Raw genomic sequence first — 22739 nt, forward strand, 5'->3', positions numbered from 1 at the left:
CACACACACGCGCGCGCGCGCCCACACATCCACAAATGCACACACACACACACACACACACACACAACAAGCGCTCCTGCCCGTTGTGCCACTACAGCCCCTCCCCAGAACGTCCGGCCCCACTGCTCACCTGGAGCCCGGCCTCCACAATGTCTACCACCCGCTGCATCTTCTCCCCTGGCAGCGACGCCAGGTGCGCGCTCAGCTTGCGCTTCTCCTCAAAGTTCATGCCGCGCGCCGGGTCGAACGGCCCCAGGCTGCCGGGCGGCACGCCCTCGTTGAAGTCGCGCGCCGCTATGTAGTGGCCCAGCATATCGCGCTTCTCCTTGAGCTGGCGCGGCAGGTCGCTGTTGGGTAGGCCTTCTGTGTTGCCCTGCAGCGCCTGTTGGGGTTTGGTGCGGTCGGTTTCAGGGCGGAGTCAGCAGGGCAGCACTGTGTTCGGTCTGCTCGGCCGGTATGATGAGTTGAGACAAGGGCCTGCTGCGCGATCGAACAAAGAGGCGCAGCAGCAGCGGCTTGCTGCAGCAACTTGCTCAGGCTCGAACCGCCAAGCCCGGCCCCTGCTGCCTCCACGCCCTTGCTCAGCCTCGCCGGCGGCATCCAACCCGGCTCCGCTCGGCGCGGAGCCCAGCACCCACCCTCGCCCGCCCACCTCGCGCGCAAGGTCCTCCTGCTTGAGCATGATACCCCACTGCTTGTCCACCTGCAGTGGGCCCCACGCCTTCTCAAAGAACTCGCTCATCGCCTGCGCCGCCAGGCCGACGACGTGGGTGCGGCCGTTGTAGATCACAGCGTTGTCCCAGATCAGCCGCATGTCGGCCGCAAACTCTGCCGGGTCCTTGTACACGCGCAGCTTGAGCTTCTCCCCGACAGTCTGCAAGTCCATGGGGTTCTTCACGAGCAGGGGGTAGTCAGGGATCTTCATGCGGATGGGGTCCACCGGCTTCTTGAACGCCTCGGCCTTCTGGTTGCGCCGGCAGCGGTCCAGCACCTTGTAGCACTCGTGCCACAGCGCGTTGCGGCGCTGCTGCTGCTCCGCGACCAGCCGCTGCTTCTTGGCCTCTGGGCCCTCGGCGTCTGCGGGGCCAAGCCCCAGCGGGCGCTTGTTGGGCGCCTTGAGCTGGGCTACCTTTGCCGAGCCGCCGGCGGTGATCACGTCGAGCTGGCGCTCGTACGCGGCAAGCACCTGCTCGTGCTGCGCCGCGAGCGTGCGCAGCTGCCCCAGAAGCGCGCGTGCCTGCGCGACTGCGTCGGCGCCGGGCGGCATGGCTTTACGCGGAGCTGCTGCTGCTGGTGGTGGTGCTGCTGCTGTTGTTGCCTCGCGGCCGTCGGCGTCGCTGCCGACGCCTACACCGCCGCTGTCACGCACTGCCGCCTACGTCAAAGTCACACGCCACCGCCACCTACTCTGCAGCCACAGCGCGCGTAGCGCGGCGTGCTCGCACGACTGCCGCCTCTGGTTGTCCGCGGTCGGGCGCGCGCAAGGCGCTCCCTTCCCTGTCACAATCAGCTGTCGGGGCGACCGTGCTGGCGAGGACTTTGAACTGTCAGCGAGGCTTGGAACGCTCCCGCAAGTGGAATGCGGGCCCTGACAAGCTGTGCCCTGCCCTGCCCTGCCAGATCTGCCTGATCTCCAACAGGCGCCGGGCCTCTTGCAACTGAAAACTACAAGCTTATTGACGCTTTGGCCGTTGCTAGAGGCCCGCGCGGCCCAGCCCCCGCGTAGAGGGGCGAGGGGGCCCTGGTTGCTGCAGAATGTGCCGGATGCTTGTGGAAAGCAGCCTCGGCGATTGGACAAACTGGGGAGGGCCGTCGGAATGGGTCCCGCAGCGTGCCAACTTGCCATGCCTGCAGACCGCCCCACGGCTCCCAAGCGCGTCCAGGTGCGATGGAGCGTCGTGAAATGCTGCGAACAGGCCGCCTTGAGGGCATAGGGAGCGGAGGTACAGGCCCGTGGGGGCTCATCTCGGCTCAGCTCGGGCCATTGCTACCCAAGTCCACGGATGCCGCAAGCCCTCCTCAGCATGGGGTGCTCAGAGCTTAGGCACGAACTTCCAGCTTCTGCACTGTATGGCTGCACATTGGGGGGGCTGTGGCCACCGGCGCTGCTGGCGCCAGCACCGCTGCGAAACAGTCGCAAGCGGCACTGCCTGCTGTACTTTTTGCTGTCCTTGCTTTTCGCAGCAGTCGAGCACGAACAGAGCATCCAAACACAGAACAAGGGGTTTGAATTCACCACCTCGGCATCACACAACACCAGGGAATGCAGCAGAGCAGATATAACTGAACGTGCGACACCTGCAATTTCACAGCCTTCCCCGATTTCATTTCCTGCGGCGCCTGCTGCAACAACGGGACCTTCAGAAACAACGTGGGATACAGAAGCACTGAATGGAGCACAGAGCATCTATAAGCGCTCAAACAGTGCGGGCGTGTGCTTAGAATGCGCCGTCTGCATGGTCCAGTCATTGAATTACCCTTGCTCCACACCTGTCCGCCTGCTTCACACGCATCGTGATGGCACCGCCCACTGGGTGGTACACGTACCACACACCGGCCACAGGGTCCCGCTCCACAGGCTGCGTGGGTTGTTGGACGGTTGCAGAATTGTGACATGCTGTGTGCGTCATGAGTTCATGGGCATAGGGGGCAAGGCCGTGCAGCATGCCATGATGGCATTTGAAGTAGCTGCTGCATTCACCCAATACCATCAGCATCGCGCACCTTTGCCGCCCGCTTGAGCCGCAGCTGCAAAGCCAGCCCGTCTGTGGCCAGCAGACCCACAGTCAGCCACAGGCCAAGAGGCGTGTCGTCATGCGTGCGCACAGCCATACTGGGCAGCTGCAGCTGTGCCTCTGCCTTGCACCCGCAGTAGCGCACCACAATCTTTGAGAGGGGGGCCAGGGTTTGGGTTGGGAGATTGTTAAGGGCACGGTCTCGGTCGTTGGCAACAGTTAGGGCCCAAGCATCGCTACGATCAACGCTGACAATGCATGGTAACACCCCCTTCAGGACTGGCGTAGTGTTGGGAAATCCATGGCCACCCTGACAGCAGCTCAGGAACCAGCCCCGATTGCCCACCTTCCCATCACAGGGCAGAGGTCTGGTCGACTCCATGCCCCTGGTTGACAGCCTGAAACGCTCCCCCGCCACGGAAGAGCCACCGTCGCCTGCCACCACCACAGGCTCGGGCGCCCGCGCCTCGTCGACCTTGCAGCTGAACTCGCACCACCGCTCGTGCACGCCTGATCGCACGCGGCGCCAGCACTCAATCTGCACTGCTGGGGCGCCTTGCTCCGCTCCTGCGCCACCAGACCCCTCTGCATGCTCGCCCATGTTGCCCTGTTGGCTGCCGCTGCCCCCACCCTGGCTGCAGCTCCTGCTGCCCCGCTGCTTGCCCTCTGGCTCCAGGCTGCACATGAATTCAAACGACTTGAGCATGTGCTCAGCCCGCTTGCGCGCCAGCCGCCGCGCCTCGTCGCCTAGCCAGCGCTCCCGGATGTGCGCGGCCAGCGCCGGCCAATCTCGCCCGCGTGTGATGGCCTCGCGGGCGGTCGGAACCTGCTCCAAAATCAGGTGCGCGGCCTGCCGCCCATTGCGAGCCCCACCGCCGCCAGCTCGGTAGGAGATGCCCTGGTCCGCGCCATCGCCGCTGCTGCCCAAGCGAGTATCGTGCGCCCCAGAATCAGCGCCCACCGCCATCTCGTCCAGGAGGCGCTGCAGGTCCTTGAGAACAGGCAGCTGGTCGAGCAGCGGCTCGTGCATGTGGCGCCGCAGCTTTTGCAGCGCCTCGCGCCGGTACTCGTCGGGATCATACTTGGCCCTGATTGTTTGATCGGATTGTTCGTGATCATATTCAATTTGAAATGAGTGTGTGTGCATGTGTGCGCACACGCGCGCACACGCACGTGCACGCGCATGCGTGCGGACGTGTCTACGTGGACGCATGCGTGCGCGAGCGCGCGGTGAATTTGCGCGCCTGCCTATGCTATAGGGCACATGCGAGCAACTGCGTGCTTTGTGCAAAGCCTGGATGAATAACAATGCATCCACAATTCAAAGGGCAAAGCTGGACCTTGGCCACCTCCGGCCTCGCTTCGTTCAAACCTGCAGGCCGGCTCCAGCAGCAGATTGTGCAGCGCCAGCCACACCTGCGCGTCCGGCAGCGCCAGCTGCAGCCGATCTGCTGGCTCCACCACCTGCCAGTACCCCTGAATGTACCGCTCCATCTGAGGGTTGGATGGACGATGAAATGGACATCAAATGGGAAGGATGTGTGCCTTGCACAGGCACAGAAGAGTGACTTGAATTCTTCAGTGAATTGATCAGTGATGGCTGCACTGCATCGGGGTGCCTCGCCACAGCCGCGCCTGGCGCCCGCTGCACACCGGCGCCCATTGTGCATGACAGCAACGTGTGCACCGCACAACATCCGCGCACTCAGCAAACCCATCCGCGCACTCAGCAAACCCATCCGCGCACTCAGCAAACCCATCCGCGCACTCAGCAAACCCATCCGCACACCACACGCACCTTCCCTTTGTGCGTCCGCGCCCATGGCGGTTGTGCCACCAGCGGCATCAGTGCCATGATCGTGTCGTTGGCCGACACCAGCCGCGCCATCACGCCCAGCGGCAGAGAGCCAAGATGCTCTGCCAGGTAGCGCATTATAGTCAGGCCGCACATACCAGCGCCCCAGGTCACCTCGCCAAGCTGCTCATCCAGGTGCTCCTCAGGGCCCAGGTCCAGCAGCTGCCGGGCGCTGCGATCTGAGACGGATGGGGGACATGGCATACCAGGGTTGTATGGTTGCGGCGGGTGTTGGGGTTGGCAAATTTGTTCGTTGGCGCACAGGGACCTGACATTACCCTTCACTCATGGGGCCCTGTGTGAGGGCGTGCGCAGCGCTCATTGCCACCACTTGCACCAATCTGTTCTGCCCTGCTGCATGTGCCTCACCCTTGGCGGTGTCTGCTGAGTGCTTGTGCGCGTCTGTGTTGAGGTATGTCAGCTTGCGGTAGGCCCAATCTGCCAGCTCCAGCAGCATGTCTTCGCTGGCGGCCTCGCATGCGCAGCGGTGGAACAGCGCAACCTAGGAGACAGTGGGCATGGGGAGTGGGGCCTGCCACGTCATGGCGTCGGTCTCGTGCATGCTGAGCCTGCAGCCGCTCAGGCTACCGACAAGAGTTCAGTGCTATGTCGCGGCTGCAGTCGACAGGATGGCACGGTCCAGCTGCAGTGCTGCTCGGCAGTCCATGCGCGAAGCATGACTTCCCCTGTCCCTTGGCAAACCCACCTCCAGCAGGTTCGCCAGGGCCGTCTCATGGAACAGCAGGCTCCAGCTTATAGCACTGTCCACGCGCCGCGCCAGGTGCTCACGCAGCAGAGGAAACACGCGCTCCCGCCACGCCTGATCCAATGGTGGTGGGGCGGAACGCAAGCGGTTAAGGTGTGGAGCAAGGGGTGGTCGCGCCGAAGGTGCAGTACTGCGCAGGGCTGCCTGTGATTCCCTTCCATGCGGCTGGCGCGCCCAACATCTGCTGCAGTAGGGCGCCTCGCACCTCCGCGACCAGCAGGCTGTGAATCAGCACGTCCACCTTGCCGTGAGACACCAGGGCCTCCATCACAAACTCGTCAGACCTCGCTGCGGCATTATGGTGCGCCTGCAGGTTGAGCTGGACAATCCAGTCGTGCTGCTCCAAGAAGTGAGGACTGCCGAACTGCCGGTTCGCGCGTCAAGAGTTGTGAGTTTGTGATGTACGTGAGGATTAGGGATTCATGCCGCACATGGAGGTTGGCTTGTTGCTTGCGGTGGCTTACATTGTCACTTGTGCAGCCTTCTGTTCCCCACTACCCCTTGCGCGCCATATTCGAGCGCCTCGCCGCACCTCTTCTCTGGGGGATGCCTTTAGCCTCTCAACTATGCTCTCTGCCTCAGTTGCCGTCAAAAGGGCCTGCAGAGACGGCGCGGACTGGGTGTGCGCGACGGGTGAGCATTGCAGCGCAGGCGCGCAGAGCTCTACGCAGAAATGCTTACGCCGCCGATGCCGCCTCTCGGTATGCTTTCATCACCGGCACGCAGGAGCTGTTCAAGGCAGGCCATTCAGTTTGCAGAGCTGCAGCAGCCCGCGATTGTCGCGGGATCGAGTCGATCTGGCGGGACTTCAGAAATGGAGAATTATTCCGAGTACGGTATGTTATGCGAAGGCAAAATTAAGGTAATTTCATGTTGTTGTATATTACAACGATTAAACATATCTGTAAGATCACGCAGGAACACGCTTTCTCGTTTGACCAGGCTGCGACGGTATCTTCAAAGCATGTCAAAAATCTGGGCGTTGGCCTGAATTCCTAGCGTCATCATGGGATGCTCGGCTTCCAAAGGTGGGCGCCTGCCGTGACCTGCGGCTGACCTGGGCCGCGCGTGGCCCTCACTGCTCTGCTGCTTGCTGCTGTTCCGCAGGCGCTCAGGTGGCGGTACCTCAACAGGCAGGCCCGGCGCAGCGGGCCCAGCATCAGAGCAAGGTGGCGCCCAGTTCCAGGTGGAGCATTCTTGCAGAGCGATGAATGCCTTCAGGGGCAGCGAGATGGAGCAAGAGTATTGCAGTGTTCTGCTGGTTGACCTCATGAAATTGACGCCAGCGCCATGTGTTGACCAGTGTGTCGTTAGTCTGTTCACAATCGCGCATGTGCTTGTGCCAAGCGCAGGTGTTTACTGCCCGCGGTGGAGCTCGAACGGCAAGCGGGTGGGTGCGTGGTTGCAAGCGGCCTCGCAGGTGAATTTGCATGGTGTGCCCCACGCACGCAGCGATGCAGGATAGTGATTGCATAACACCGCACACGCGTACGACATTAATGCAGCCCTGCCACATGTGATTCCCCTGCTCAGCCGCACATGGCGTCGCTGAGAAAGTGCGGCAGATCATGTCCACGGGCGAGGACGATTTTTGCGAGACACTCAGCAGCAGGGACAAGCGCCAGCTGAACGCCTTCGGAGCTGCAGACGCGGCTGCGCACGCCACTACTGGTGGTGCTGCCAACCCGCTGCTGCATGCCCCAGAGTGAGAACTTTGGATGAGCAGGGCCACGCCTGCGAATTGCATGTTCAATTGCATAATGCAGAGATATTCACAACTAATGTCATTTCCTGCTGTGGTTGCTCATGACATCGCAGGAGCGTTTGGCTGGGCAGCATGCAGACACAGCTGGAGCCTGAATTTGACTACAAGCAGTCCATGCCTGGGCACGCCGGTGGCGCACTGCTGGGTGCCGCCCCCACAAACGGCCTGATTTCCCGCAACCCTGAATGGCTGCAGTCTGGAGTCAAGGGCGCCCTCCCGCCCATCATAGGCCACGGTGGGGGCAAGCTGCTGCGGCCCATGACCTTCAGCAATGATAGGCATGGTGCATCTGGCCTGCTGGCACCAATCTCAGCGCAGAGGGCGTCTCAGATGCCGAACAGCAGTGAGCTGGCAGCGGCGGGATCAGACTCCTCTGCGGAAGGTACAAGCAAGCCTGCAAACGCCACAATCGAGGTCTCGGCGTTGCAAAGAGCTCCACAAGCAGCAATTGACAGCAGCGGAAGGGAACAAGCATGCGCCTGTACATCGCAGGCCATCAAGCGTCAAGACAGCAAGCAGCCGCGGCAGCAGCAGCAGCAGCAGCAGCAGCAGCAGCAGCAGCAGCAGCAGCAGCAGCAGCAGCAGCAGCAGCAGCAGCAAGAGGAGCAGGCAGACCAGGAACATCATCATCTTCACCAGGAGCAACAACAACAGCAGGAGTGGCCGACTATTACAAGCAACCGGCCCCTGCACACGCTGGATGCACCTGCAGCACCGGGCGCCGGCGCCGGTACATCTGCAGCAGCAGAAAGGCAGGCTCCAGAGACTGTGGACCCTTGGGGTGCATTGGAGCAGCAGTATGGCTGCAGCGTCCCTTCGGGGCCTGGAGGTCACCCCAGCTCGGATGTAGTGGCATGGCAGGGCACCAGGTCCTCCCGGGAGGAGGTTCTTGAAGTGGCAAGCAACGAGGGAGAAGAGGATGGTTGTGGCACCAGAATCAGCAGGACATGGGAGGGCAAGCAGTCCATCGCTCTGCCGCCTCCAACTTCCGGCCCTGCAGTGCGGGGCGCAGCAGCATTAAGCCATAGCCTGCAAATGCACGACAAACTTGTGCGAGGTGGCGGTGGTGGACGGGGCAGCGCCAGGTATGGTGGTTGGGGCGACGGGGAGCTTGCCGCGCCAGGCACCCTCATGGTGGGCACCGGTGCCATTGGAGAGCAACAGCACGACGAGGATGTGTTTGGGCCCACGGCTCTAGACAGCAATGGTTTGGCGTCACACTCGCTGGACGCGGCAGCGCCGGCGCTTGTGCCTGGACGCAGCGCGGGCGTGCTGGGCAGCGGGCCGTACGGGGCACAAAGCTTTCGAGGTGGTGGGGGTGTCGTGGATGTGCTCGCTGATGACGCGATGGTGGAGGACATAGAGGATGCTGATTTGGAGAGGGAGCTGGCGGCACAGGGCGCGTTGCCTGGGGACCTGGCGGCGAAGCTGGCGCAGTATGAGATGATGATGCAGGATGATGCGGATGAGTGCTGAGCAGTGCCGCAGCTGTTTGCTCCTTTCTGTTGATGCTGCTGTTTGACCAGTAAGTTCGCACGCTTACAACCCGCGTCAGTGCGCCGTTTGTGGCCGTAATCCTGCCCAGACCCCGCTTCGTGAGTAATGTCCAAAATGTTGGGCTTGTCTCTTGGTTTGTCCCCACTTCGAACCCCTACAACCACCACATGTGCCCGACAAGCACTCACAGCAGCATGCGCTTGATGAGGTTACACACGTCAAGCAGCATGCTTCAAAGGACGTCTACAAACAGGATGAGACGCCTGCTGTTGCTATGGCACACACCAAGCCAAGGGCAGTTTTGCAGCCCTGACAGACATCCAAAAGCCGCAATCGTGAAGCTGTTGCAGTGGGCGTATGCAGGCACGTTGTGCATTCCAACACTGCACACCTGCTGCATGGCAGCTGCGCGTAAAGCCGCAGCGCCCAGCGCATCCCATCTGTGCGGCACATTGCGCCAGGAACCACCGCTGATGCGCCCCGCCGCGCAGCCATCACCGCGTTTGGGGTGCTGCGAAGGTCCCGGCTCGGCGCATTGGCGCTCAGTGGTGGTTCTTTGTGCCGCTGGCCTTATCGTAGACTACGTAAACAGCAAAGGCCCCGAGGCCGAAGAAGAAGCCTGGCAGCGCGTTGCGCGGGTTGAACTTGAGCAGCGGGTGCGCGCGCCACGCCTCGTACTTCTCCCACTGGAAGCCGATGCTCTTGTCCACGGCCATGAGTGGCTGATTCTCAGGCCTGGTGAGGCCGTTCCTGTGGCTGCTAGTGCCGGCCTACGCTAGGAGCGCCGAGTAGTGAGGGCTCAAGCAGATCACTTACAAGGCTGGAACAGCTGCCGAAAAGCATACAAGGTATTCAGGCTATGAGCATCGTCCTGGGGCAATGCCTGGGTATGATGCGTCTAGAGCAAGTGTTTCGTGGCGTCACTCGTTGCCTGCGCGTCTCCAGCACCTGTGGGCATGTATAGCGCTCAATGTTGATCCTTGATCGCGTGTAGCACCGCTTTTACAAGCTCTGTTGCATGCATCCTGCGCGCTGGAGATCGTCAGCGCTGCAGGGTGGACCGCGGCAGCAGCACCTGGTTGGGCGCAGGCGCTCCTGGATTATAAGTGCGCGTGATAGCGTTGGCGGTATGGCAGCCGCTGGATACCTTGTGCACGGCAGTATTGCGCAACCACCCAAGCAGCTGGCGCCATTGCTGAGTGAGGCGGCGAGCAGGCAGGTGCCAGCAAGCAGAGTGTACGTGCTGGTGGAAGGTGAGGACACTCACCTGCTTTACATTCTGCCGGGCAGTCACAGGGCACATGAGAAGGCATGCGTGAGCGGCACGATGTCAGCACGGGGCGCCTGATTGCGGGTAGTGTCACAGCTCATGCTGCTGCACCAACCAGCCTCCCGCTGCTGCATGCTGCGGCGCTCAGGTGCGGGAGACTGCGCGACCGAACCGCTCCTGGAATGGCTTGGGCAGCTGTACGGCCTGGTTGGCGCCTTCGCGCCCCGCCTGGACGTGGTGCCGCTGCTGCCATTTGCGGGCTGGACCCCGGGTGAGCGACGTGGCAGTGCTGGTTGCAGCATTAATGCCCCTTTGCCAGTGATGCGTATCAGCACAGCCCTGGTTGCGCGCTTCTGGAGCCAACCAAGGTAATGATAATGGATTATGGCACACGGGGCTTGACCGAGCAATGGAGGGGTGTATCAGCCATGGCGTTTCCAGGGCTTGCTGAAACTTGTCCAATGCGCTCAACCCCACAACACCTGTTCCAACTGCACCCTCGTGGTCGTGCTCCACGCTCGGCAGAGGCCGTTGCTTCGCTGGTCGATGTTCAGGTGTTGACCCTCTCTGCTGCCACACGAGAATCACAAAGTCGGGACGGCGACGCAGGGGTTGGTGACACATCCGGCACCGCCTTCAGGACGCCGTCAATGGCAGCAGCCGCTCCTCCTTTATTGGCAGGTGTCGCGACGGTCGAGGCTGCGCAGAGAAGCGGGGATAGGGACGGCGGCAGAGGGGGGTTGGCCATGCTCATGGAGCCACGAGTGCTTTCTGAGCCGCCAGCAGCGGTCAGTGCAGCAACGGGGGCGTCAGCGGCGTTGAAAGCGACGGCTGTGGCGTCGAGCACGCCAGCAGCAGCAGCGACAGCAGCAGCAGCGGCCGCAGTCGCAGCAACAGCTGCAGCAGCTAGGCAGGAGCGGCAAGACAGCAGTGGCAAGGCAGCAGCAGGCGCGATTGCGGTGGATGAGCAGCTTGCATTTGTACATGTAGCGGTAGGCGGCACATTTGACCGGCTGCACGCTGGCCACCGGCTGCTGTTGGCCGCCACAGCGCTGTGTGCGACGCAGCTGGTGTATGTAGGCGTTACAGGTGAGGGGCGGGACAATTTTTTTTGAAGGGCAGCAGGTGCACCCAACTCCCGCGCGTGCCACGTGTCGTGATGAATTTCAAGCATACTTCAGCTGTTGGTGATGAAGAGACAAATGCATGAGAACTCTCACCATGCGGCTTGTCTAACTCGTCGTATTGCGCCCTTTCGGCATACCCTCCCTGCCACCACCTCCCTCGGGCAATAACCCAGCCGACGAGCTCCTGGCCAAGAAGGCGCACCACGACCTGCTGCAGTCGCTAGAGGCCCGCACCACCGCTGCCGCGGACTTCATGAGCAGCGTGAGGCCGGCTCTCACGGTCACCACCGGCGCGCTGCGAGACCCATCCGCGCCCACTCAGGCCGAGCTGGACCCAGATATGCAAGCGCTGGTTGTGTCGCGCGAGACGCTGAGCGGTGGCGAGGCCATCAATAGCGGCCGGCGCGCGCGTGGGTTTGAGGAACTGCGGCTGGTAGTCGTCAGCCTGGTGGGGGAGCAGCCAGGTGGGGGCAAGCTGAGCTCGACGGCGTTGCGCGAGCAGGACGCAGCGGCTGGCCGTGATGGCGGATAATGGTTCGGCTCGTTGCTGGTGGGGCGGTGACAAGGGCTCGCTTGTAACCAAGAACCTGCTCTGAACCAAGAACCTGCTCTGTACTGTAAATGGCGCATGACATGTAAGCGCTTGTTACATTTTCTTGAGGTCTCACCTTTTGGACAGAAGGAGCAACAGCATCAGACAGGCGGTGAGCCTCCAATCACGGTCCGGGTGTCGCCATTCCAATGACCCTTCCCACAGTGACACGACTGTGCTGTGGGAAAGTGGACTTCTTAGACCTGCTGTGTGCTTCATGTCTTTTGATGGGAAGGCTTACGTGACAGGGAAGCGGGTCAGATGATCAGTGCTATCATACGGTACCGTAGTCTGTGCTGCAGATATGGACTGTAATGTTTGCCGGCATCTCTCCCGTACCGGTATGACAGTTTGCGCCTTTTAGCACGCGTGTCATGTGCCTCACAGCAATGCTGATATATGCTCAATTCATATGATTTATGTTGCGCATGTTGCAGTGCAGCAACAGTCGATCTGATCGCCGTCGTCGTTCTGCAGCGGCCTTGGCTATCCAAACGAGTACGAAACAAAAATTTGTTACGCAACCTGACCGGGGCGTGTAGGCTGGACCCTGCAGTCCAGCGTGCCATTGGCGGGAGTGCAGCTTGGTGGGCGCCGCAGCGGCGGCTGGTAGCGCTGGGGGCGGACCATGGTGCTCCCAAAGCCAGTGGAGGGCCTTGAACCCCTCCTGATCAAGGAGGGCGACCTGGTGATTGTTTATGAGAGCTACACATCCATCAATTCTGCATACATGGACAGCAAGGGGACCTACACCAGCCGCTTTGGCAACTTCCTCCACAAGGTGCGGTGCGGCTGCGACGCTGCCACCCAAGCAACCGCGCCACCACTGGAAACGACGACATATGTGTGGCAGTCAGATTCAGCAGCCATGGCGCCGTATGGCACGATGCCAGCAGGGAAGCGTACGCAGTGCGGCTACCAGAACCCGTCTCGCCATGCCCTGGGCATCCCGACCCCCACGCCACTTCTCACTCCTGACGCGCACACGCGCCTCGCCCCAGGACTGGATTGGCACGCCTTATGGCGCCCGCGTGCGCAGCCGCCCGCCTGGCCGTGGCTGGGTGCAACTGCTCGCGCCGACACCGGAGCTGTGGACGCTGGTGCTGCGCCACCGCACTCAGATCCTGTACATTGTTGATATCGCCATGGTGGTCACGTACCTGGACTTGCGACCCGGCTGCCTCGTGCTCGAGTCGGGCACCGGCAGCGCGAGCCTCACGCACTCGCTCGCGCGCGCAGTCGCGCCCACCGGCCGCGTGCGCAGCTTCGAGTTCCACGAGTTGCGCGCCAAGGAGGCCGCGGCCGAGCTGCTGCGCAACGGGCTGCCGCCGACGCTGGCGAGCGTGGTGATGCGCAACATAGAAGAGAAGGGGTTCCCTGTTGACGAGCTGGAGGGCACGGCTGATGGCGTTTTTCTGGACCTGCCGGGACCCTGGAAGGTGGTGCAGTCGGCGGCCCAGTGCCTGAAGCCGAACGGGCGCTTCTGCTCCTTCAGCCCGTGCATCGAACAGGTTAGGACAGATGAGTGGAAAGGCCGTGAGCGGCGCACAGGGCTGGGGCCCAATGGCTGAGCAGGCTGGGGCTGCTGCTTGGTGGCCAAAGCGGGTGGGCGGAGCCAGTCAATCGTGCGGGCTGCGGCCGCTCGGTGAGGGGCAGGCTTGCGCATCTAAACCGAGCGCTCACAGGCCTGGGGCATCGATACGTTGGGATGCACCTGCACATGCTCCCACGGCGCCTGCTCTGCTGTGGCCCTCCAATCGGCCGCAACCGTGCTTGTCCCCGTAGGTCCAGCGCACATGCGAGGCGCTGGACGGTTGCGGCATGACTGACATCGTGACGTATGAAGTGCTCCTGCGCAACTACGAGGTCTGCGAGGAGACGCTACTAGCGCATGTGCTTAATAATGCGCCAGTCGCTGATGGTGGCCCAGAATTAGAGGCAGAGGCGGTGGCGGCTGGGGCATCAAAGAAGCGTGGACGGGAAGACGGCAAGGAGCTGGGCAGCAACAAAGCTGTAGGGGTCAGCAGGGGCCCGGAGCAGCAGCAGCAGCAGCCGTCGCAACAGCAGTTGCAGGCTACTGCGGAGGGGAGCACAGCATCGCTTGGCCAGCTACAGGAGCAGGGCCAGGTGCAGCAGCAGCAGCAACAGCAGCAGCAGCAGCAACAACAGCAGCAGCAGCAACAGCAGCAGCAGCAGCAACAGCAGGAGCAGCAGCAGCAACAGCAGCAGCAGCAGCAGCAGCAGCAACAGCAACAGCAGCAGCAACAGCAGCAGCAACAGCAGCAGCAACAGCAGCACTGGCAGCGGGGCCGGGACCACATTGGCGACGGCGCCCCTTTGACGCCACCCATCAAGATGGTGGTCAGCAAGCCGTCCATGGACGCACGCGGGCACACTGGTTACCTGACTTTTGCGCGGAAGTTCTTGTAAAACTTGGTTGCATATATGGTGGGCGATGCCGCGTCACTGCCACTGGATCACCAGCAGCATTGGACGGGGAAGAGGAGGGGGGCCTGCAAGGCCAACATGAGAATTGTTGCGCCGACTGAATTTGCTACCAGAGGAGGATTATGAAACGTTTGCCGGCTAGGTGCAACAGAATTACACTGAGACTTTGTGCCATTGCATGTCTCATCGCGGGAAGTGACAGTGACGATGATATGCACATACGGTGGACAGTGCACAGTAGAACTTTGCGTGATATATCGCAATTGGGGTCATTCACATGGCAGTTTATTCATTATTCCCTCATCAAACTGGTAGGGTCAATTGCAGATCAAGTGCAGTGATACGTCAGCAGATCCCCCCGCATATTGCCTTTGAGAACCTGAGATAGACGGACGTGATTGCCTGAAAACGTCACAGCACAGGCGCGGCCCCCATTGGCTGCTGACCCTGGCAGCGGATCAAAAAAAGGATGAACGTCCTGCGGACATGGGACCCACCGAGTGTGGAACGTCTGCAGACATTTGATATCATGGCGTTCAATCGCACTGAGCTGTTGGTGGCCGTCTTGGTGGTTGGTGCGTCAACTTGCTCGCCAACATGTTGCTGCTGCTGCTGTTGGTTTCGCTGCTGCTTCTTCTGCTGCTGCTGCGCCTGCGCCTGCGCCTGCGAATGCTGCTGCTGCGTGTCAACAGCACGAGCCCTTGCTGGTTTTGATGTGACTTGGACACGCATCCAAAGTGGATGGGCTGGAATGAACAATGCATGCAATGTTGCCCTGACCAACGTTGCCATGACCATTCTCTCAAGGCTCATCGTGACGTCCACTCTTGGCTTCTTGCCTCCCATCCCTTCAACAGCGGGGGCGTTTGGCACCGTCGACCTGCTCCTACAGCTGACGGCGCGCCCGCTCATCGCACGCCTGCTGCGCAATCAGGGCGCAGCTGCTGGTGCCACAGTTTCCCAAAAGCTTGTGACCAAGGCGCTCATAATAATCGTCAGCTTTGTCCACCTGGCCGTTCAGGTTGACGCGGCTGCGCTGCTCAAAGGAGGGCAATCTGCCCCATGCCAGATTAGCAGCCCATCTCAGCTGTACCCTTTGAAACCCTTGCCTGTCACCGACATGGTCCAGTGCCGCCTGCAGGGCAACCTCGAATTCGCTGCCGCCACGGGCAACGATCCTCTAATCCCCGTTCACCCTCTGCAGATCCCTGTTGGCCTGGCGGTGCTGCTGGACCCACGACTGGCGGCTGATCCCGTGTATGGCGTGAGCGCCATGTCTCTGGCAATGGTCACAATCAGCAGCGGCTACTTCACATATGACCTGGTGACAGTGCTACTGCGCTTTGATGTTGAGGGAGCGCAGTTTTTGTTGCACGCACTGTGCTGCCTCTTTGTATACGGCTACGCCGTGTTCTTCGGGACGCTGCACTGGTTTGGTGAGCGGCCGGGAAGCACGGGCTGTCGGGTATGCGATGGGGGCGGCAGGTGCACGAGGCACGGGAAGCAGGCAGATGCGTGTGTGCGTTCAGCAATGCAGTGCCAAACCTGTGTGCTGGTTAGGGCGCAGACTTCTTGAAGGGTTTTGGCGTCCTTGGTGTGAAGCCTTCAACACCCCCAATCTTCTCGCGATCTCCCTGCCTTCGGCAACCCAGGCGCTGCCTTCTTGATGTGGGAGCTGAGCACGCCGTTTGTGCACATTCGCTGGTTCCTGCACGCCAAGGGCCTTGGGAACACTGCGCTATACCTTGCCAATGGCCTCACCATGGTTTTTGTGTTCTTCTGCTGCCGCAATGTGTGGGGCACATGGTGCAGCTACTACTTCTTCAATGCGACCCAGAAAGAGCTGGACACCCCCCGCGAGGGCGGGTTCTCATCGGCCGGCATCTGGGGTTACCGCATTGCCAACGTCTCTCTCAACGCGCTGAATGCACTGTGGTTTTGGAAGATGGCCTCAAAGGCGGCTCGCTTGCTTGCTGGCGGCAAGGAGGACACGCACAGCAAAAAGCGCGCACATGAGCAGAGCACAGAGGGGGGGCAAGGCAAGAAGCAGCGGTAGCATTGGCGCGCTTGATTATGGGTTGATGGCCTTGCGAGCTTTTTGAAATTTCCACAATCCAAAGCCTCGGTTCCGCGACTTGCTCAATTACAGTCATGTGCACAACCTATTGTTTGATGCAGTGTTTCTGATTGAGCTGGCCTGCACTTCAGGTCTCACAATTTTAGGTGTTCTTTCAAGCGAGATTATGCCTCCCTTGATACATATGCGTGTAATTCTGCAAATGCAGGGGATGACTAACAAGAGTTATCATATCGAGTGGTCCAAGGGGGTGCAAAGCGTTTTTCGCAATTCAAGACTTGAAGCGCCAAACAACCAGCGCCACCACAAACGGTCATGGCCTCGTAGCCTCATTACCTCCAAGACTAGTCTCAGTTTTCCATGGTGCTCAGGAGCAATCGATCATGGTTGGCTGCTGTGATGCGCTGCACCCGTCTGAAACCCTCGTCAACGACGATATCCAATCCCACAGATGCCACATTGCCAAATGCAGCTCCCTTGTTAATACTCATGCTTGCTTCGCTAATGAAGTCACTTGCTTTGAGAGACCTACTTACAGCCATGAAAGAAACAAAGCAGCACAGCCATCTCATCCGGTTGCTTGCAGGAAGGCACCGGCATGATGAGGGTGGGCCTTCCAGGAGTTGTTGTCGAGCTTGAAGTGCCGATTGGTGCTACACTGAGTGCGACGGCAGCAGCACTGCAGGTCGCGCCAGACGGGAGCTTGCATTGAAACCAGGCGCAAGGCTGTGATAGGCAATCAATGCAGCTGGTTTGACGCGCACCCCAGCAGCTAAGGGCTTTCCATAAATATCAGCAAGGCAGTCTCGTTCACGCGAGACCTGCAGTATGGTTTCTCCTGCCATGCGCATTTCATCAGGTTTACTACTGTTAATTCGCATGCATTGGAACCACTTGAGAAGCGGCCTGCAAGGGGGCCAAGCAACCACACTTGGCTCTGTTGTGTCTTGTGTGCGCATGCAGCTCGCGCTGTGGTTGTGAGGGTGTGGGTGGCTGGGCATAGCAGGATCTATTAGTTGTGTCGCTGTCTGCTTCACGCAAGCCAGGTTCCTTGTACATAACAGGAGAGGCACTACAGCAAAGCCGCAACGATGACTGAATGATTGGTGAAGCTTCTGTCATGGCCGCACGGCGTACCGTACGCCATTGCCAGGTCAAAGTGGCATGAATTATAATTTCCTGGGCTGCATTCGTTATTATTGGCTACTATCTTAACGGCCACCCAGTCGCTGTGCCACAGCGAGGCCGTAGATCGCAACAGAATGGACGATGACGGCCAGGTCAGCGCTCTGGTCTGCGACAATGGCTCAGGCATGGTGAAGGTGAGTTTGGGACTTGGGAGTGGTTGACGTCCTGGTTGGGTGTGCTCAACCAGACCACAGCGGGTGTGGTTGCTTGCCGCGCGGGCGTGCCCGCTGCTATCACTGACTCTAGTCGGTTGACTCCTTTGCAGGCTGGATTTGCCGGCGATGATGCTCCCAGGGCGGTGTTTCCTAGCATCGTGGGCAGGCCCAGGCACACGGGTGTGATGGTTGGCATGGGCCAGAAGGCGAGTTGGCGAATGCTGCAGGGAACACCACTGTTTTTCGTGGTCATAGAAGCTCTTGATGCGGAACGCTCTGAAAGGCGGCGTTACGTTGCGCGTTCCATAGATGTGCTGCTGCGCGCTGCGCCAGCACGCTGGGGGTGCCGTGCGCGCGGACACCAAAGCATCCCTGGGAGTGTGGCGAACATCACATGGTACACGGCATGTGTTCGGCTTGCCGAGAATGCTAAGAGGGCGCGGCGGGCTACTGTGCGGCTCACGGTGACCGAGCAGTGGGCCTAATCAAAGACTGCAGGGCCGAGCTGGGGGTTGCTGCTGCATGTGCTCGCATGATGCCCGCAGGACTCGTACGTGGGAGACGAGGCGCAATCCAAGAGGGGCATCCTGTCTCTGCGGTACCCCATTGAGCACGGTATTGTTACGAACTGGGAGGACATGGAGAAGATCTGGCACCACACCTTCTACAATGAGCTTCGTGTAGCCCCTGAGGTGCGGGCGGCGGTGGCGTGAGGGGCGGCACGGCTCGCCGGCTGCAGATGCACTGTTTTTGCTGTGTCCTTTATTTGTCGTGCCCAAGACCCTGGCCGGATGGACAGCGATGAGCACAGACGGCGTTGAGGAGCACTTCCGCAGCCGCTGAGAGGGAGTGATCACGCACGGCAGGCGAAGCAGCAGCTGTCAATATAGGCAGCAGTGGCAGCAAGGTCTTGCATGGCGCAGCTTGGCGCTCAGCAGCACTAGCTGGGGAGTGTAACCGCCTCACCCAACAATGCTTGCCCTTGCACACCTGCCCCATCTTCACCGTATCCAGGAGCACCCTGTGCTCCTGACGGAGGCGCCCCTGAACCCCAAAGTCAACCGGGAGAAGATGACTCAGGTGCGGAGACAGCTGCTACTCCCTGCTGCAGCAATCAAGCGGGCATACACATCATAATTGTTGATTACAAAATGCCAATGGGTGAATGACAAAGTTGTCTGGCAGGCAATGTGCAGCATGCACATTTTAATCCTTGGGCACGTTTCAGCCTCCTGCAACCACCTCTTGCAACCACCTCTTGCAACCACCAAAGATTGTTACTGCAGCAGCATAGCAATGATGCACATGGCATGAAGCTGCCAGGTTGTCAACCGTTTCCATGTTGCTGTTGCGCTGCCCTGCAGATCATGTTTGAGACATTCAATGCACCGGCCATCTACGTGGCCATTCAGGTGGGTGGTGCGGCTGCTGGGCTGCTTTTCACGTCAGCTGATAGGCCAGACCACAGCAGCAGGTATCATCAACTAATGAGCTGCTGGTGATTGAACAGCCAGCCCTGTTCCCAGACAGATCAGAGCCATAATTGCGAGCAGCTTCGGCTTGCCTGGGCGCCAGTAATCCAACCCAGGGTGCCGCATCCCTAGCTGCATCAAATCTTGAGGGCTGCCAAGCCCCCGACAGCGACACCTTTCCAGCTGTTTGAAATGCTCTTTCTCAACTGACTGGCTTGCCACGACCGCAACCCGCGACAGGCTGTGCTGTCCTTGTACGCCAGCGGGCGCACCACCGGTATCGTGCTGGACTCTGGTGACGGTGTGACCCACACTGTGCCCATCTACGAGGGCTACGCACTGCCCCACGCCATCCTGCGCCTGGACCTGGCCGGCCGCGACCTCACCGACTGGCTCATGAAGATCCTGATGGGTGCGCTGCGCTTGAAGGGCTGCTGCTGTGTGGGCAGTGGGGACGATTTTCCAGGGTGGTGGTGGTCAACACAGTTGAGGCAGCTGTTTTTGTGGATAAGCATTGATGTGGCGCCGTTGTGCATTCCGACAGTCACATGGCGGTAATTGTGGTTTGCAGAGAAGTGCAGTTGAAAAAACATATTTATAAGCCAGCCGCAGCTGCGGTGTGGCGTTGTGGGGTACCTCAGCCAGCCAGGCAACCCTGCACCTGCCCGCGGTCGCACCCTCCTTGTCGCCCCCACTGGCGCCTCTTGCCTTCCACCTGCAGCCGCCCTTTTCCACACACGCACACTTTCCCAGATCCTGTTTCTCCCACCGCTACCATCAAACCTCACAGAGCGCGGCTACAGCTTCACCACCACCGCGGAGCGCGAGATCGTGCGCGACATCAAGGAGAAGCTGGCCTATGTGGCGCTGGACTTTGAGGGCGAGATGTCCACGTCCATGAGCAGCAGCGCGCTGGAGAAGAACTACGAGCTGCCCGACGGCCAGGTCATCACTATTGGCAACGAGCGCTTCCGCTGCCCCGAGGTGCTGTTCAACCCGTCCATGGTGGGCATGGAGGCCAACGGCATCCACGACACCACCTTCAACTCCATCATGAAGTGCGACGTCGACATCCGCAAGGACCTCTACTCCAACATCGTGCTCAGCGGCGGCACCACCATGTTCCCGGGGATCGCCGACCGCATGAGCAAGGAGATAACGGCGCTCGCGCCCTCCGCGATGAAGGTCAAGGTGGTCGCGCCCCCGGAGCGCAAATACAGCGTCTGGATCGGCGGCTCCATCCTGGCCAGCCTATCCACCTTCCAGCAAATGTGGATCTCCAAGTCAGAGTACGACGAGAGCGGGCCCTCCATTGTGCACCGCAAGTGCTTCTAGAGCAGCTCGGCCAGCTGGCGTGGCCGCAAATCGGGGGCCTTCTCGCTCTCCAGGCATATGCTCCCTGGGGCCAGCAGGGTGCATGGGAAGGCGCGCAGCCAGCAACTATGGTGCTGTGCGTGCTTATTCTCTTCTTCCTGTGACGCGCCTGACATGCTGCAGTGCTTTTGACGCCTGGTGATTGCAGCCCTTTGACACGAATTTCATGTCACATCACGTGATGTAATGCACCCCCTTTTTGTTGTCTGGGGTGAGCCACGTGGTTCTTCGTGTGTATGGTGCCGCAAAGCTGGAGAGCTCACTACATCTCAAAAGGACCAGGCAGCTGACACTGTGTGTTGCATTTGTTGGGCACACAGTGCCTTGCCTGTGCCAGCCTTGCCTGCTGTGCTGCTCTTGTGCCAAGAACTCCTTTCTGTGGTGCACCCTCTCTAGAAAAGCGGTCCTCACGCACAAAAGTACAGGTGCAGAGGTGAGGTTACATGAACGCTAGCTGAGAAAGCAGCAGGGATCAAATGCTTCAACAGCAAAGCAACAAAAGACAAGAGCATATTGTAGTGACATGTTGTGCCAAGCATCAAACATGGGTTGATGATAACAAGCCGCATGAAGCGTGCAGCTCCTCTGCCAAGGTTGTTGCCGTGCACCACAACAGTGGGAAGCAAACACATGTATGTAAACACGCGAACGCTCAAACATGACCTTTCCCAGGCATGAGTGGCGGCAGCCTCCTCCAGCGGAGCAGCTGCAGTACCAAGGTCTTGAGTAACAACAGCCTTCACAACTCCTCGAAACGAATCTCCGACTCGCACAGGGGGCAGGTCTCCTTGCGCTCCAGCCACTCATAGATGCACTGCATATGAAAGTGGTGGCCGCACTGCGTCCAAATCCGAGGGTTGCCTGTGATAGAATTGAGCAAGGTTGAGGAGGCAGTCATGCTCCGCAACTGGAGAAGCCGGCACGCAGGCGGCCTACATTTCTCAGCACAAGGTGCCCGTGCTCAGACTTAAAAGCCCTGCTGCATCAAGCAACTGGTGCTCAGCAGGCCCGCCCGGAACAGTAGCAGTTAGGCCTGTTGTGTTGGTATCCATCACCCCATCGGATGGCGCATCGCACTTTGTGTGTACATCTCCAAGCAGGTGGCGCAGCAGTCGTCGTCCTCCTCCTCCTGCTGCGACTCCCCGCCGCCCAGCAGCTTCTCAGTGCCCATGCCCCCAGCCGTCAGGTCTCCAGACAGATCCACAAGGGGCTCCTTGGCGAGCTTGCCCACACTCCCCCTGCCAACACCGCCGACCCCGCCGCCGCTGGCCCCGCCACTGCCGCTGCTGCTGGCGCTGGCTCCAACGCCAGCCTTGCTGCTGCTGCCCATGCTTGCGCCGCGAGGGTGCTGTGTACTGGCTGGTCCAACATCTGTCAAGGGCCATGCGCGGCCTGCGCTAGCGCATGTATCTGTGATAGGGAGTCCATCCGACAGGCCAGCGGCATCGTGTCACTTCGCCGTGCAAACTTGTGCGGTGCGACAAACGATTTCGCGTGTGCTCGTTCCCCTCATCTTGCAACTCCACAGCGACGCCTCACCTGTGCGCATGTGCTGCGGCAGCTCATACAAAATGGTGTCCGCCGCCGCAGCTGTTGACTCCCCATTGCTGGGCCCCGGCTGCTCAGGTGTGGTGTGCTGCAGGGCAGGCACGATTGCGATTGCATCGGTTACAAGCTGCCTCTCTGCTGCAGCGGGTATGAGAAGAAGCTGGGCGACATACAAATGGTACGTGCCCCTCCTCGAGAGATATATGAGCTTTGCAGCAACCACCCACGACATTGCTGCAGCTGCTCCGCTGATCGCCACATGACAGACCCAATGCGCATCCCAGTGCACCTTTGACAGCAACGTGCCGTGCTCGTAATCGCTCTCGCCCAGCGACGAAGCAGAGCTCGCCGGCGGGGGCGGGGTGACAGTCGGCGCCTGATAGTGCGCCAGCCGGTCGTGATGAGCCGGAACGCGCCTACAGCCAGCGGGCCAGCAAAACAGGAGCAGCAAAGGGATGCTGATGAGGCAGATGTGCAGGAGAGCAGCCACAACAGCTGCATGCTCGTGCAATTGCCTCCTGTCGCAGTGCTTTACTGAGAGGAGGCACAGGCACCGCGGCACCAAACAGGGCTGGCCCGGCACGTCCGGGCGCCTACCTTTCGGCGAAAGGCTGGTCTGGGCCCTTGAAGCACCTGAAGATCCGCCACAGGCATGCAGCGCAGGCGCTGCCGCACGAAACGCCTGCACCGCGTCGTTGCATCTGCGGCGTGCCCGGCGTCTCGTGGCTCGGGTCTTGCGGCGCAGACTCCAAACGCAGATACTGCCCGGGTGCTGTGCTACCAGGTGACATAAGCACGGGCGCAGCGCCGGGCGCCGCAGTGGAGCACGCGGCGCAACACCAACAGCGCGCCGCAGAGCAGAGACTGCCA

General features: G+C 60.4%; 8 protein-coding genes across 8 annotated transcripts in view; 5 read left to right on the top strand and 3 right to left on the bottom strand.

Moving 5' to 3' along the window:
• The window catches only part of MNEG_1152 (hypothetical protein), a gene marked incomplete at both ends in the record, with an annotated part of 3708 nt that extends 2441 nt beyond the window's left edge, over positions 1–1267 (bottom strand). Inside the window, 2 exons of the mRNA XM_014050361.1 lie at positions 131–382; positions 653–1267. Of these exons, the coding sequence (XP_013905815.1) occupies positions 131–382; positions 653–1267 (867 nt within the window). The remainder of the gene's footprint in view (positions 1–130; positions 383–652) is intronic.
• A 119-nt stretch (positions 1268–1386) lies between these two features.
• On the bottom strand, positions 1387–5624 carry MNEG_1153 (hypothetical protein; the record flags this gene model as incomplete). Its single annotated transcript, XM_014050362.1, has 9 exons — positions 1387–1408; positions 2491–2579; positions 2725–2765; positions 3366–3823; positions 4108–4229; positions 4534–4769; positions 4960–5092; positions 5297–5410; positions 5562–5624. The coding sequence occupies 9 exons, from the start codon at positions 5622–5624 to the stop codon at positions 1387–1389; spliced, it is 1278 nt and encodes a 425-aa protein (XP_013905816.1).
• Positions 5625–7193: 1569 nt separating this feature from the next.
• On the top strand, positions 7194–8597 carry MNEG_1154 (hypothetical protein; the record flags this gene model as incomplete). Its single annotated transcript, XM_014050363.1, has 1 exon — positions 7194–8597. One exon carries the CDS (start codon positions 7194–7196, stop codon positions 8595–8597), a length of 1404 nt encoding a protein of 467 aa, XP_013905817.1.
• A 1150-nt stretch (positions 8598–9747) lies between these two features.
• On the top strand, positions 9748–11547 carry MNEG_1155 (hypothetical protein; the record flags this gene model as incomplete). The annotated part of the gene is made up of 4 exons (XM_014050364.1): positions 9748–9871; positions 10037–10159; positions 10570–10977; positions 11189–11547. 4 exons carry the CDS (start codon positions 9748–9750, stop codon positions 11545–11547), a joined length of 1014 nt encoding a protein of 337 aa, XP_013905818.1.
• A 688-nt stretch (positions 11548–12235) lies between these two features.
• On the top strand, positions 12236–14037 carry MNEG_1156 (tRNA (adenine-N1-)-methyltransferase; the record flags this gene model as incomplete). The annotated part of the gene is made up of 3 exons (XM_014050365.1): positions 12236–12388; positions 12609–13118; positions 13393–14037. 3 exons carry the CDS (start codon positions 12236–12238, stop codon positions 14035–14037), a joined length of 1308 nt encoding a protein of 435 aa, XP_013905819.1.
• A 1138-nt stretch (positions 14038–15175) lies between these two features.
• MNEG_1157 (putative TLC domain-containing protein) lies at positions 15176–16111 on the top strand (the record flags this gene model as incomplete). The annotated part of the gene is made up of 2 exons (XM_014050366.1): positions 15176–15491; positions 15708–16111. 2 exons carry the CDS (start codon positions 15176–15178, stop codon positions 16109–16111), a joined length of 720 nt encoding a protein of 239 aa, XP_013905820.1.
• A 1283-nt stretch (positions 16112–17394) lies between these two features.
• MNEG_1158 (Actin) lies at positions 17395–20282 on the top strand (the record flags this gene model as incomplete). The annotated part of the gene is made up of 6 exons (XM_014050367.1): positions 17395–17454; positions 18021–18167; positions 18490–18555; positions 18840–18887; positions 19188–19359; positions 19738–20282. 6 exons carry the CDS (start codon positions 17395–17397, stop codon positions 20280–20282), a joined length of 1038 nt encoding a protein of 345 aa, XP_013905821.1.
• Positions 20283–21060: 778 nt separating this feature from the next.
• MNEG_1159 (E3 ubiquitin-protein ligase) lies at positions 21061–21651 on the bottom strand (the record flags this gene model as incomplete). Its single annotated transcript, XM_014050368.1, has 2 exons — positions 21061–21182; positions 21399–21651. The coding sequence occupies 2 exons, from the start codon at positions 21649–21651 to the stop codon at positions 21061–21063; spliced, it is 375 nt and encodes a 124-aa protein (XP_013905822.1).
• Between the last annotated feature and the right edge of the window lie 1088 nt (positions 21652–22739).

This window comes from Monoraphidium neglectum (assembly GCF_000611645.1).
Source record: "Monoraphidium neglectum strain SAG 48.87 unplaced genomic scaffold scaffold00110, whole genome shotgun sequence".
NCBI classification, from domain to species: domain Eukaryota; kingdom Viridiplantae; phylum Chlorophyta; class Chlorophyceae; order Sphaeropleales; family Selenastraceae; genus Monoraphidium; species Monoraphidium neglectum.